The 16,111-nt window shown below is 31.5% G+C and overlaps 1 protein-coding gene across 2 annotated transcripts; it reads right to left on the bottom strand.

Annotated features, from left to right (window-relative positions):
* Nucleotides 1–11,659: 11,659 nt before the first annotated feature.
* Nucleotides 11,660–15,815, bottom strand: LOC145332126 (uncharacterized). 2 transcript variants are annotated; one of them, XM_080177072.1, is made up of 6 exons: nt 15,709–15,815; nt 15,120–15,215; nt 14,100–14,174; nt 13,811–13,894; nt 13,382–13,487; nt 11,660–12,529 (listed from the first exon to the last, which is right to left on the bottom strand). In XM_080177072.1, exons 1-6 carry the CDS (start codon nt 15,787–15,789, stop codon nt 12,474–12,476), a joined length of 498 nt encoding a protein of 165 aa, XP_080033198.1. In that variant the 5' UTR covers nt 15,790–15,815; the 3' UTR covers nt 11,660–12,473. The 2 variants fall into 2 exon arrangements, with proteins under 2 accessions (XP_080033198.1, XP_080033197.1); XM_080177071.1 differs by having other exon boundaries at nt 11,660–12,453.
* Nucleotides 15,816–16,111: the final 296 nt, after the last annotated feature.

Genomic DNA, 16,111 nt, shown 5'->3' with positions numbered 1-16,111 from the left:
CGGTCCAACCCTAATTAAAACTTAACCTTTTTTTAACATTTAAAATTATGTAATTTTGTAAATATCAAATCTAATAAATAAAATTTTTGTCAATATAATGTCTTATATATTTAATTTATATTGAACATATTAACTTGGAATGAAATAGTACATATTAGACCAGGGAAGGACGGGACAATGGGCTGTTTATTACACTAGTCTCCAAAGTCTTATAATAGAATTTTCTTATTCCTTGACTTAATAACCTTTGAGACTTTTTGATTTGTTTGTTTATTTAGTGTCCAAATGTTTCCTTCAATAATTGTAATCTATAGAAGGGGTTATTTTGTGCCTCATCATTGAGGAGGTACATCAATTTATCAATCATAGTGTAATGCCTTTAGATCTCTGATATTAGACAGACTGCTAGAATAAAGACTATATTCATGAAATAATATATACAATTCATTTTTCCCCAATATATTTTATTATATTCAACTGTATAATAAAAAGTTGTTTAGTGAATATGGTATGTTCTCATATCTAGGTAATTTGATATTCTAGCACCAGTATAACTCAGGAGTAAAGGAATATGGTCTGTTCTCATATCTAGGTAATTTGATATTCTAGCACATATATAACTCAGGAGTAAAGGAATATGGTATGTTCTTATATCTAGGTAATTTGATATTCTAGCACCAGTATAACTCAGGAGTAAAGGAATATGGTATGTTCTCATATCTAGGTAATTTGATATTCTAGCACCAGTATAACACAGGAGTAAAGGAATATGGTATGTTCTCATATCTAGGTAATTTGATATTCTAGCACCAGTATAACTCAGGAGTAAAGGAATATGGTCTGTTCTCATATCTAGGTAATTTGATATTCTAGCACATATATAACTCAGGAGTAAAGGAATATGGTATGTTCTTATATCTAGGTAATTTGATATTCTAGCACCAGTATAACTCAGGAGTAAAGGAATATGGTATGTTCTCATATCTAGGTAATTTGATATTCTAGCACCAGTATAACACAGGAGTAAAGGAATATGGTCTGTTCTCATATCTAGGTAATTTGATATTCTAGCACCAGTATAACTCAGGAGTAAAGGAATATGGTATGTTCTCATATCTAGGTAATTTGATATTCTAGCACCAATATAACTCAGGAGTAAAGGAATATGGTCTGTTCTCATATCTAGTTAATTTGATATTCTAGCACCAATATAACTCTAGAGTAAAGGAATATGGTATGTTCTCATATCTAGGTAATTTGATATTCTAGCACCAATATAACTCAGGAGTAAAGGAATATGATATGTTCTCATATCTAGGTAATTTGATATTCTAGCACCAGTATAACTCAGTAGTAAAGAAATATGGTCTGTTCTAATATCTAGGTAATTTGATATTCTAGCACCAGTATAACTCAGGAGTAAAGGAATATGGTATGTTCTCATATCTAGGTAATTTGATATTCTAGCACCAGTATAACTCAGGAGTAAAGGAATATGGTCTGTTCTCATATCTAGGTAATTTGATATTCTAGCACATATATAACTCAGGAGTAAAGGAATATGGTATGTTCTTATATCTAGGTAATTTGATATTCTAGCACCAGTATAACACAGGAGTAAAGGAATATGGTATGTTCTCATATCTAGGTAATTTGATATTCTAGCACCAATATAACTCAGGAGTAAAGGAATATGGTCTGTTCTCATATCTAGTTAATTTGATATTCTAGCACCAATATAACTCTAGAGTAAAGGAATATGGTATGTTCTCATATCTAGGTAATTTGATATTCTAGCACCAGTATAACTCAGTAGTAAAGAAATATGGTCTGTTCTAATATCTAGGTAATTTGATATTCTAGCACCAGTATAACTCAGGAGTAAAGGAATATGGTATGTTCTCATATCTAGGTAATTTGATATTCTAGCACCAGTATAACTCAGGAGTAAAGGAATATGGTCTGTTCTCATATCTAGGTAATTTGATATTCTAGCACATATATAACTCAGGAGTAAAGGAATATGGTATGTTCTTATATCTAGGTAATTTGATATTCTAGCACCAGTATAACTCAGGAGTAAAGGAATATGGTATGTTCTCATATCTAGGTAATTTGATATTCTAGCACCAGTATAACACAGGAGTAAAGGAATATGGTATGTTCTCATATCTAGGTAATTTGATATTCTAGCACCAATATAACTCAGGAGTAAAGGAATATGGTCTGTTCTCATATCTAGTTAATTTGATATTCTAGCACCAATATAACTCTAGAGTAAAGGAATATGGTATGTTCTCATATCTAGGTAATTTGATATTCTAGCACCAATATAACTCAGGAGTAAAGGAATATGATATGTTCTCATATCTAGGTAATTTGATATTCTAGCACCAGTATAACTCAGTAGTAAAGAAATATGGTCTGTTCTAATATCTAGGTAATTTGATATTCTAGCACCAGTATAACTCAGGAGTAAAGGAATATGGTATGTTCTCATATCTAGGTAATTTGATATTCTAGCACCAGTATAACTCAGGAGTAAAGGAATATGGTATGTTCTCATATCTAGGTAATTTGATATTCTAGCACCAATATAACTCAGGAGTAAAGGAATATGATATGTTCTCATATCTAGGTAATTTGATATTCTAGCACCAGTATAACTCAGGAGTAAAGGAATATGGTATGTTCTCATATCTAGGTAATTTGATATTCTAGCACCAGTATAACTCAGGAGTAAAGGAATATGGTATGTTCTCATATCTAGGTAATTTGATATTCTAGCACCAGTATAACTCAGGAGTAAAGGAATATGGTATGTTCTCATATCTAGGTAATTTGATATTCTAGCACCAGTATAACTCAGGAGTAAAGGAATATGGTATGTTCTCATATCTAGGTAATTTGATATTCTAGCACCAGTATAACTCAGGAGTAAAGGAATATGGTATGTTCTCATATCTAGGTAATTTGATATTCTAGCACCAGTATAACTCAGGAGTAAAGGAATATGGTATGTTCTCATATCTAGGTAATTTGATATTCTAGCACCAGTATAACTCAGGAGTAAAGGAATATGGTATGTTCTTATATCTAGGTAATTTGATATTCTAGCACCAGTATAACTCAGGAGTAAAGGAATATGATATGTTCTTATATCTAGGTAATTTGATATTCTAGCACCAGTATAACTCAGAAGTAAAGGAATACCAATGGCATTATATTGATGTACAACCTTAGAGGGGGCATGAGCTATATTTATATGTCCTCAAACATTTTAAGAAACACTATTTCTGATTGATTTGTATTGTTTGTTTTTTTGGCAAAAAATATCAAATTTTTTTTCAAGGGGTTTCAATGGGCTCTAAAAGGGTAATAATTTCTATAACGTTTTGCTTTGCAATTAAGGAGTAGGTATTTTAAGATGGGATTAATAACCCACTTACAACCTTTTTTTTATAAATTCATGCTTGAAGTTACAAAGAGCATTTAAGAATTATTCTTTTTTCCTGAAAAGTGTATATACTAATTCTTAGCCAGGAGTGGAAAATCCAAATCAAATTATAACTCATCTCATTCTCACAATCGTACTGTAGTCTGTAGATTTTCTTTTTTATTCTTTTTTTATTTTAAATTAGTATCCGCATCCATTAAAATTAAAAAAAGATAGGATTTAAATATTTTTCTTTTGAGTTCTGATATTAAATATGTTTACCAATCTCTCCTAATCGACTAAGATGTATAAAAAGTTATAAGTAATGTACTATTTTGTTAACATTTTGGGATTTCTTCAAAATAGCTCTTAACCTTGTAGAGGAAAAATTCTATGGAAAGCACAGCATTATTTTAGAAAAATAAGGTTTTGTGACTTTTGCAAACTAGTTGGTATCTAATTACAAGGAGATATGGGTTCCCAACCCCCTTAAATTTTTTTGTGTAAATCCATACCTTATAAGTGTACCAAAATATTGGCACTTAAATAATACTAAACTTTCTTTAAAAATTAAAAGAATGACAAATCCAGCTGTTTGAGATATCTTAGTGGACCAACACATAACTTAATACTTATTTAATGCAGCGTATTGTCTAGCCAAAAAATGACTTCCAATTTGGAGAAACTAATTTTAGATAAGGCCAATAAATTATGACATTTACAAAATGGGACAATTCTATAGAAAGTGAGAGTGCTATTAGAATGATATTTATTAGTTGCAGTGCAGTTACAAAATATTTAAAAAAAATCCTAGAATCCAAAAATTGCATTGCTTTTTTACTATTAGATTTTTTCTGAATCAAACAAGAATTGACCCAATAAAATTACTTGGTCATTTTTGATATTGTTTTTGCCAAATTCATAGTCCAACTTTAGTTGGTTTTTTGCTTTGCTTAAATGTCATTATTTTGCACTTACAAAAGACATTACGTCATTGAGTTTGGATCTTACTAACATTAATGATATCATTTATTAGCAACAAATCTCAAAATATATAATATTTAATGGTTGAATAAAACAAGGCAAAGAGTAGATATTTTTTATAGCCCATGGAAATCTATACAATAAAAATCAGACAACTGTCTTAATTAATTGCTGAGAAAATTTTACTTATTACATATATTATCAGCTAAACTATTTTAAATGCATGACACCAAAATATAAATTTTTTGCATATATCTATAAAAACTTAAGTTTTTTTTTATTTTGAGTATAAATTTGACCAAGAAAAGATCACAAACACTTAAAAAAAAAATACTATTCCTTTATTCCAGACTTATATAAATGACGTTTTTACCAAGAAAAACTAAAATTAAATCCGAACACACTCATACTGCACAAAAGAAAACAAGGATGAACAAATTGATGTGGCATTCTGCTTCCATTATCTGAATATATACATATCTATCCCTGTCCACATTCCTTTAGTTCTCCAACTGAGCCAGACCTACACTGATGAACCGCCACCTTGTCCTATCCTGCTGTATCCAGAGATAGTTGATATATATAGGCCTTTGTGTGAACATCTCACCTTTTGTCTATATTCGGTAGATTGCAAGCCTATATGTCTAGGCCGTCGGCAGTCTTAACTCCCTAGCAATCGAGCACGTGGTTTCTTGCCTGCCAAGAAACGAGACGCCAAAGCTTTTTAATAACCTTATACTGATCCATATTCCATTAATAAAACTCCTATTTAATTGCCAGTTCTGCTTTGATATTTATGTATAATAAATGTATTTTTTTATGAAAATACCTGTGTTAGATTATTGATATATTATTGCGTCGAAGCTACTCTATACTCATATTCCGGTCTGTCCATACATCCCCACATACGTCATTGATAAGAGCTAAGCTTTCTAAAATCAGTGATTCTTTTATATTATACTATGAGCTTCGCCCCTCGTATCTAGTATTTAAAAGGTAGACTAAAACCATCTCAAGACCTAGATTTCAAAATTAGATAGCCAAAACCAACCCAGGACCTAGGAAAAGCTTCCTGAAATAAGAAACACAATAAATTCAGCAAAATCTTCAGACAAAAAACCTTAATACTTTATATTACAAGATTTGTAAGCCGAGAATGAGTTAGATCAATGTTTAAAAAAATAAACTGAAAAAGATGAACAGAAATTTTAAAAAAGTGATATTAAAAAATTTGTTTGAATATCTCTAACTCTATAATTGTTATTGTCTGTTATAGCTGGCTAAAAATGTGCCTTTTTCTAACCAACGAATAGCAAACCATAGGACCGATATTGTTTTTTTTTTAACTTGGGAGCTTCTTACCTGTCTGGGATAGCCAAGGGAAGGGAGACTCACTTTGCCCTTATAATGGGGAGGGGGTAAAAGTGCTTCCTCCGATTTTTGTGTTTTATTTTACGAGGGTCAGGGCTATAAATTAAATATTACAATTAGTAGTTGAAACTTTTGGACACTCAACTTAATGAATCAATCAATCAAAATTCACCAAAGTTGTTAAGCCAACAAATAAGAAAATGTTATTATAAATTTTGGAGACTAGTGTAATAAACAGCCCATTGTCTCCTCTCTCAATATTCTAATTAAAGGAGGGGCTCGATCCCCTTTCCAATATATTAAGGTCTAATTGAGTACCCAATCTTTCAGGGTTAAGAATATGGTCCCTCAACAATTTTGAAGAAAAAATATTTGGAAGGAACCAATACATCAGGGATCTAAAGGGATAAGAAAATGGCCAAAAAATTAATGTACATGCCAAATGCAAAATTATCCCTTCTTTAGATTAAAATTAGTGGTTGAATGAAACGTTTGAACACTCAACTTCATGAATCAACCAATCAAAATTCACCAAAGTCCCCAAAGTTGTTAAGCCAACAAATAAGAAAATGTTATTATAAAATTTTGGAGACTAGTGTAATAAACAGCCCATTGTCTCCTCTCTCAATTTTCTAATTAGAGGAAGGGCGCTCAACCCCCTCTCCAATCTATTAAACTTTATTATAAAACTTTGGGAACTAGTGAAATAAACAGCACATTTTTCTCGTTTTGAGGTTATAATAAACTTACTCTTAGTATGAAGAAGCTTCGCTATAAGACAAAGAAAAGAATTGTTGTAAGAATGATGAATCAAGCAATTTCAATTTTCTGCCAGTATGTAAAATATGTCGGCAGCAAAACCACTCTACAGTTAACACAATATTGTTTGTAAATAACGCAATGGCTTTATAACAAGGCAACGTATTCAATACATACACTTATACATTAATTCGATTCCTGTAAAATTAGTTATAATCTTCAAAGCATATCAACCATAAAACCAAAAAACCATAAAAGAGCCAAGGGGCGAATCAACTACTTTAATGATAAAGCACTTACTCTACATAATGTTACATTTCTCTGTATTTTCTTTATTCAAAAAATGTTTATACTTATTAAAAATAAACGTTGGATGCAAAAAAATTTCTAAATTATTATTTACTTCCAATGCTACACAACTTGTTTCAACAATTATTCTTGTATGGCTGTTATCCTCCTTGTTACAATTGAGTTTGGAATAGTTTTAGCTGACATAGTCAGTCAACCAAAAACCAGAGAGAGTGGACACTTGTTCATTACTCTAGTCCCCAATGTTTTAAAATAACGTTTTCTTATTCGTTGGCTTAACAACTTTGGGGACTTTTACTGAATTTTGAATGTTGATTAAGTTAAGTGTTCAAACGTTTCAACCACTAATTGTAATCTACAGAAGGGGTCAATTTGTTTATCATCATTGGAAATGTACATCAATTTATCGGCCATTATCTTATCCCTTTAGATCCCTGCAACCTGTCTTAACATTTTATCCCAAAGAATAAGAAAAGGAATTATTTAAGATTTTAAATTTAGCCAAAAAGATCAACTCAAGTCAAATGTTTCCTTTAAACTTTTTTAGTAGCAAATCTACTCAATAATTAAAAACTTTTTAGACTGAATTTATTTCAATTGTTGTTATAGTAAAGTAACAGGATGTGTGTGTGTCTGTGTATACCAAAGGATCTCCGTGACTGCTGAACCGATATGGTTTTCCTTTACAATGTAGCTTCTCATAGGTCATGGAAAGGTTTATAACTATATTTGGGAAGAGTAACACCTACCCCCAAAGAGAAATCACCACTAGGCGGCGCTACTGGACTTCCCTCGTACAATGCAGGTGGCAAAACTGTTTCTGTTTAAACTACAATTAACAGTGAAGGTCTTTAAACTTTGGGTACTTTTATCAAATATTGATTGATTGGTACAAACTAGAAATAAAACTTTTAAATGGTAGTTATGTTCCCAATAATTGGAATTGTCAATTGTCTTATCCCTCTAGATTTCTAACTCCCTGTCTTTAAGAGACAAGGTGTCATACAATCGTCTTTGTGATACAAAAATATTTTTTCACAAGAAAATCTAAAATCAAATCCAAGTAAATTATGTAAACAATAGCATAAAACAAGGATTACAACATTGATAAAATCGAAGGTCTAAAACTGTAGGACAAACGAACATTAACTCTTTTAGAGTGGCAGAAAATGTATAACTCTAAACAAAATTGTACATAAATTTGTTGCATGTTTATAATGATGTACTTTGTTATCCTAGGAAGTATTATTCCAAAAATCAGATGAATAAGAAAAATATATTTTTTAAATTGTCAAAAGATAAAATCAGAATGTTTTATATAGACCTACGGACATTCTGGTAACGATTATAGAGTTCCTACATACCTAACTATTATATATTACATTATGCAAAGTTTAAAATCGATAGGACAATTCTAACATGTCTAAATAACGAAAGAGCGAACGGACATACTTAATTAATTATAAAAAAGATTCTCTTAAAAAAACAGCAAAAATTCTCATTATCGTTTTAAAATCCTGTAAGTACAAAAATCGATAGGACAATTCTAACATGTCTAAATTAACGATGCGAGGTATCCATTACGGACGGAAAGACAAAATAAATTATAGAGTAGCTTAGCTTTAAAAATTCCAGAAGTTCTCATTATTGTTTTAATTTCCTGTGAGTACAAAGTTTTTGAATTAATTCATTTGATCATAAAATAATGGATTTATTATTACTTGGATCTTACACCAGATTAACATGTATTCTGTAGTAAGGGAAAAATGAAGCTGGCTAAATATTAATCCCTCTGTAACCTATCTCTTCCCTTGGATGCACAAATTGACCAATAAATGATCATCGATGTTGGCAAATTAAACTGACGTTAATTTATCCGCTGTCGTAATATCCACGTATATTCTACATCCATTTAGTAAATTTATATTTTACAGTTGGATCAGGGGCAATGCCTTAGCCCAAAAAAGGGCAATACCTAATTTTCATGATCATAGAACTCTCCAGGAACATCATCAACTTAAAGTCGTTCAGAAACAGATAACTCTTTTATAATAAATTTAGGCATGTTATAATTGTTTTATCAATTTCAATAGTTAGGTTCAATTTACACTGCGTAGTAACTCTATAATCGTTAACAGAAAGTCCATTGGTCCATTTTAAACATGTTCGATTTTAGGGTGATACAGATGATTCTCATGACAACAAAGTACAATGTAATAAACAAAGCATCTCTTTCAACAGAATCATGTAATTAGACAATTTTGCAAAAAATTTGCATACAATTTTTATTGGATTTAAATATTTAAATTCTGCTTATCATTTTCTGGCAATCTACAAGTGTTGATGTTCGTTTGTCCTACCATCTGGTTATAGGGCTTCAATTTTATGGATGTTGTCATCCTTGTTTTTACATACACATTATTATGTTATTTTTATGATTCCTAATTAATATGAGAAGTTCTTTTGTATACTTCCAATCAGGGAGGGAGGAACCATTGGGCTCTTTATTACACTAGTCCCCAATATTTTATAATCACGTTTTCTTATTCGTTGGCTCAACATCTATGGGAACTTTAATGAAATTTATTTGTTTGGTTTATTGAGTTGAGTATCCAAATGTTTCAACCACTAATTATAATATCTCGTAGGGATAACTTTATGTACAATCATTGGGGATATACACATTTTATCGGCCATTGTCTTATCCCTTTAGATCCCTGGCAACCAATGTATATATATAAAGGGAGGATTTTCCAATGTCATGTTGATTCCTGTATAGATAAGGTATAATCTTATGTTATGATGTTAAAATAAGTATTTAGTTAAAATGTAATTAGTCTGTCATTATTATTAAAACCACATAGCCGACAAAAATTTTTTTTAAGCGAAGCTTTTCTATAATTAGGGTCAGTCCGTAACTAACGGATAGCTTTTTTCGTTAATTTAGACATGTTAGAATTGTCCTATAGATTTCAAATTTTGCATGGTGATTCCTTTATTAGTTCGGTACCATTTAGAAAGCGTAGCAACAATATAATCATTACCAAAATTTCCGTACGTCCATTTTAAACATGTTGATTTTTTTACTGTTTTAACAACATTTTTTTTCTAATCATCCAATTGATCTTATTTTTGGCATATTGATTCCTAGGACAACAAAGTATAATGCTATAAGCAAAGCAACTCTATAATCAAGTCCTAAATATGTAAGTATATCCATAAACATTATCCGGTATAAAGCAGTTTTTCAACAAATTTACTCACACTTTGCTCCGATTACAATTTTGCTTCTACATCTATAATCTGATTATTATAAGTGTTCATGTCCGTTTGTCCTACCGTTTCAGTGCTTCGCTTTTATGGATGTTGTCATCCTTGTTAAATATATTTTAACATTAACATATTATATCATCTACTTTTTATTATCCTTGAAATTGCATTATTAATGCAATATAAGCAGCTTTGATAAAGAATGCTGCTCTAAATATTGTCATCCTTGTTATATACATAATAATACCAGACGTCTGTCTTTAGGATCAGGGATTTTAAGGGATAAGACATTGGCCGATTTATTAATATACACCCTCAATGATGATACACAAATTACCCCTTCGTAGAATACAGTTATTGGTAGAATGTTTAACTTAATCAACCAACCAATCTAAATTTAATAAAAATCCCCAAAGATTTTAAGCCATCAAATAAGAAAACGTTACAATAAAACTTTGGGAACTATTGTAATAAACAGCCCATTGTCCCCTCCCACCCTGCTTTATGATGGTTATTAACAACATGTTTTTCATGGCTGATATAGATTAATCAGGAAAATAATTCCTTTTGGCAGGTTACACGAGTGCATTCTTTTTATTTGATTACAAAAATTAAGACTTATTATTTTTTTTATGTGGCATAAGGAACACCCAACTAAAACATAAATTAGAATAAACAAGCAGCTGTGCCCTTAGCACCTAGAGGATCTGTATTGGTTTGGGAAGGGTGACCAGCAAATAGCCTAAAACCATCCCAAGAGTTAAATCCAACAATAAATTAGCCTAAAACCATCCCAAAACTTAGATCCGAAAATAACATGATCAAAAACTACCCCAGTACCTATGAGGTATTGAAATCTTATGCTTCAGGAATAACAACCTTACTAATTTATAATGAGTTATGTGTACATATCTAAAGTAGAAATGTGTCCAATCTTTAAATTAAATAACTTTGTGGATATAATTAGGACACCTTTTATACTTAGGTCATTGTTAGATAATACTAAGTGGACTTAAAGAAGGAGTAAAGTTTGTTATCTTATGTGAAATTGGCCTTTCCTTTCTGCAAATTTATCGATTGGGGACATTGGGCTGTTTATTACAGCACTCCCAAAATTTTTACAATAATATGTTATTATTTGTTAGCTTATCAACATTGGGAACATTTGTTCAATTTAAATAGTTTGTTAATGAAGTTGAGTGTCTAAACATTTTAACTACTAATTGTAATCTAATTCTAATCTAAGGGGTTATTTTGTGTATCAACATCAGGCTTAAAATGCACTTCAATTTAATCGGCTGCTTTAATTGTTGATTTAGATTCATAGGCGTGGAGTTAGGGTGTGTAGAGCGGTGTCAACACCCTGCTTAATATTTAAACTAGGTAGGACTATCTTCATCTTTTTTCAACCCCTCCAAGGTTAATATTCCCTAGCTTTTGTAAAGAGTTTAAATCATTAAGCTCAACCTTATTACAATGCAATGGCTAAAATCAAACTAATTAATTTAAAAAAGGATAGAAACAAATCAATTTTATTACTAATCTTTATTGATTACATGTAACAATGAACAAATAAAATTCCTATGGCAAAAAAACAGTGATTATATTACTAGTAATTATTTATTTAATCCTTAACATCAGGATTCATAAGGATATGTGCTGTTTGAGGTTTTCATTGACTAGAAGAAAGTTAAATTAATGCCTAAGTTTACAATTTTAATAATATTCACCAAAAGGAATATAGAATAGGGTTGGACCGGATATCTGGTAATTTGCCAGATATCAAACATTAGCCAGATATCCAGCCAGATACTGTATATCCGGCATCAGAAATTAGCCGGATATCTGGTATCCGGCCCAACCCTAATATAGAATACATAAAGTAACAATAAATAATTGTATTACATAGGAGATTTTAAAATTGATTCAAAGGAGATTTCTAAAAAAGGGGGATATAATATTAAAAGTTAAGATTATTAAGAAAATGAAGGATTTATAACAAGTGTTGATTATTTGAGGGAAACAAGATGGTGCTTGGGATATTTGGAGGGTAATTGGTAGTAGAATATTGTTTGGGAACATGAGGGTACAATCCATTTGGTGATCACGAGTCAATTATACATTAATTAGGGTTGGGCCGGATATCCAGCAGTCGGATATCTGGTATCCAGCCAAATAGGTATCCGGTTCAACCCTAACGTTAATAGTGTTGGGGGTGGCAATTGCTTAACGGTTGCCGGGAGCACCATAATTGCTTGGAGCAGCACCCCTCCTGCCTCCGGGACCACCAGCTCCTCCAGCACCTCCAGCTCCACCTGCACCGCCTGCATTAAGGTAAACTTGGTCAGTTGTTCTGCTGGAGCCTGCCAGCTCTGCCGCCCTGAGCAGGAGCACCACCACCTGAATAGTGTGTTAGTGTCGGGACAAGTCTGTGTGTTAGTGTTGTTAGTGCAGAGTAATATTCTACGGGTTTACTCATAGAACTAGAAGCTATGACATCATATTGTCAATGTACTTTTATTATAATGTTTCTTATTTATATTATTTTAATCATTGAATATCATTTTGTTTAGAAAATTGCATGTATAAATAACCTAGCAAAGATTACTTATTAACAATTTCTAGTTCTATGAGTAATCCTTGTGTATACAAAAACAGATAATAAACTTGCCAGAAAAAGATCAAATTCAATTTAAGATTTATATTTTGTTTTTATACAATTCTTGATTCTAGCAAGTTTATCAAGTACATTTGTGTGCAAAATTGTGCATAAAAATAGATTATATGTATAAAATGATTATTACTTATGTAATAACCTATATTTCATATAACTATAAAGATTTAATATTGTTTAAAGCCAAATTTTTCAATCTGCTCTTTTCTATAATTTCACCCTTTAGATTGATTTACTATTGGATTGAAGTCCTAGCAGTGTTTAGAAATATGTTGTGTCTGTTATTGGCCAATTTATTACCCCCTATCTTTCAATAATTTTGATATATAGTGACAGCATTAGAGCTGAGATTCAAACCTATTACTAACTTAACAGCTTTTTATGATTAATTTTATAATTTGGTTAGTAAATGTCAATGAATTGTTCATTTAAAATGTATAAAAAGCATGCATAACGAGTTTTGTTTTCTATAAAGAAATTTCTATTTTGTTTTAGACATATGAGAAATGTATTATTATAAATAACTTCGGATTATATAAAATTTTGAGAGAATGTTAGGTTAGCGAGACAACATTTACCTGGTGAAGCAGCGGCTGCTTCAGCGGCATTCTCATCATTGAGACCATACAGAGACTCAGCTGTGGAGCAGTCAAAGTTGAACCACCAGTCACAGATAAAGTGCTCCTATAAATAATACAATAATGTTTCAAATTACCAATGTTATAATTTCAACTACCAGTGGATACGCCCCTAGAGCCTCTAGGGGAACTTGAAGAGGGGGGGGGGGGTAGTTGAATCTGATAACCATTTTTTTAGATTTTAAAAGAAAAAAATATTTTTATTATAGGGAGGTTTTTTTCTAGGGGCAATTTCTCTTGGGAATGTGATGGTGTCCTCCCCCAAAATAGTTATAAACCTTCACTAGACATAAGCAACTATAAGAAAATACATTTCCTCCCTAAGTTAACCAAGGAATACCTATCCTTTTTAGATTAACCTGTTAATACCTGATGGAAAAGAGTTCCATTGGGACAGAGGATGCTGTAGGTTCTCAGACCACCGTCTCCATCATTGGCACAAATATGGAAAGCCTGAAAAAATTTTCATTATATTTTTTTATCTATTATATTAAAAACATAGCACTATTACAATCAAATAAAAAGTAGGAAACTTTATACATTCAGATTTATTGCATTGAAGCTTAATATTAGCCTTTATCAAAGGAAAGTGGATTAATGATGAGATGCAGTACATGTTAATAAACAACAATCATGGGAAAAGGCTACTGTCACTTACCTGGCACTCAGCCCCTGTGTCAGAGTAGTAGCCACCCTCAACTCTTCCATCACAGCTGAATCCAGTCTCAGGAACCTGAACATAGTGCAACTTTAGACCAATTCTATTGCTGGGTAAATGAAGCGGGGCTTCTGTAGGTTAACCAAATTTCACCCTGATTTTACATTCTATAGCAAACTGGTTTGCTTAATGAATATATAATATTTGGATATTGTTAGAAATTATTGCATACTCTGATAATATGTTTCTCTCTGACTATAAAGAAATGTATTGGCCAATATCTGATGACTATATTAGCAACCTAAATTGGCAACCAAAATTCTCTGTCACAATATTCTACATCAATTGTTAGCTTTCAGGAAAATATCGGTTTTGATTTTTTCAAAACATGTTCATATTACAGTTGTAAAAAAAAATTTTCTTTAAAAAGGTGTAAGTATTTTTCTCTAATCAAACTTGAATAAATGAATATGAAATAAAGATTTATCCTATTATAAATATATACTTTATAAAGTAGTAAGCTTTTTTGTCTGTAGCGAAGAACCAATAAACCAATAAGGTTCTCTACTGAAGTGAAGTTTCTAATATGTCCTGAGATAGTTTTAGGCTATTTATTATTAAAAATAAGTCTGGGTATGATTTTAGGCAATTATTCTGCCTTTCCATATCCCTTCTAATATAAAGCCCCTAGATGCTAGTGGTGCAGTCGCTAGTTTAGAATAAACGAAAAGTAAATATTTCATTCATTCTCTAACTATTTGAGATCAAAAAGATTTATATTCAAAAGAAAAACAAGTTTTATATATACACAATGATAAGTTTGTTTCTATGCTGTTTTATCTATACAAAGTTTTGTTTAGTTACTGAAAAAAAGGGTTTTTTACAATTATGAATAAAAAATCTAAACCTAAATATATATCAATAATACACCTTCTGTACATTAAAATCAAAATTCAAAGTCCCCAAAGTTGTTAAGCCAACGAATAAGAAGACGCTATTATAAAAACTTTGAGGACATACCTCAGCATAGATGGGATAATCTTCACCAGGGATACCAGGAATGTTCACTTGTAAATCATCTAAACCACCAGCACCTCCTGAACCACTTCCTCCGGGCTACAAAAAAATCAATAATAATTCACAAAGAAAAACTTAAATAATGCCTTAATTGGTACATCAATGAGATGTCAAGGGGTTCTTAGTTTAAAAAAAGATTTGATATGGTTTTGTAATTGGTAAAGTTACATATTAAAGAGCAAAATATTCTTTTTTCAGGAGAGAATGATCCTAGAATTTATTACTATTTTCATTTCAAGAAAATTTTAAATGTGACGTTAGTTCTCTAATAAAATGCTTTTAAAGTCTATAGCAGCCCAGCTGCATAACTTACCTGGTAGACATCCTGCTAGCAGTACACATATCCATAGAACAGGACTGTGTGTATAGCAGCCCAGTTTCATAACTTACCAGATAGGCAACCTGCAGGTAGTACACATAGCCCTACAACAGGGCTATAGTAGCCCAGTTTCATAACTTATCTGGTAGGCAGTCTTCTGGTAGTAAACATAGCCCTGGAACAAGATTATAGCATCACAGTTTCATATCATACCTGGTAGGCAGCCTGCTGGCAGTACACATAGCCTTGGAACAGGACGGCTGCAGCACCAATAACAATTCCGAAAGAACGCATTTTTGTAAGTCTGAAAGAATTGTTTTTCTATTTCTTGGTTGACTCTAGGAAGTGAGGGTACATTGGGCTGTAAATTACACTGGTACCCAAAGTTTTAAATCCTGTTATCTTCGTTGACTAAAAACTATTGATAAAAAAAACTATGATATTGAGTTTTGCTTCGTTGGTACTTAGCTATTAGTGTCATATTATAGTTGATAGAAATATTTAGATATTTTATGATAAAAGAAAGGAAACCCCCCCCCCCCCCTTCCACCTCATTTAAAGTAAGCAGAGAAGCTTGTAAATGAAAATATATTGCCTAAAAGTCAGGAAAAGTTAA

The sequence above is a fragment of the Acartia tonsa genome, chromosome 11 (assembly GCF_053477335.1).
Source record: "Acartia tonsa isolate MP-2025a chromosome 11, ASM5347733v1, whole genome shotgun sequence".
NCBI classification, from domain to species: Eukaryota; Metazoa; Arthropoda; class Copepoda; order Calanoida; family Acartiidae; genus Acartia; species Acartia tonsa.
The sequence above is the reverse complement of the archived record's forward strand: the minus strand, read 5'-3'. Positions and strand labels throughout refer to the sequence as shown.

What these genes read in the sequence shown, in the direction of transcription:
- LOC145332126 (XM_080177071.1), bottom strand. Translation starts at nt 15,789, where the DNA reads ATGCGTTCTTTCGGAATTGTTATTGGTGCTGCAGCCGTCCTGTTCCAA. An exon ending in GCCAGCAGGCTGCCTACCAG is followed by an intron (nt 15,216 to 15,708) that starts GTATGATATGAA and finishes ATTTTTTTGTAG; the next exon opens with CCCGGAGGAAGTGGTTCAGG. An exon ending in ATTATCCCATCTATGCTGAG is followed by an intron (nt 14,175 to 15,119) that starts GTATGTCCTCAA and finishes CACTATGTTCAG; the next exon opens with GTTCCTGAGACTGGATTCAG.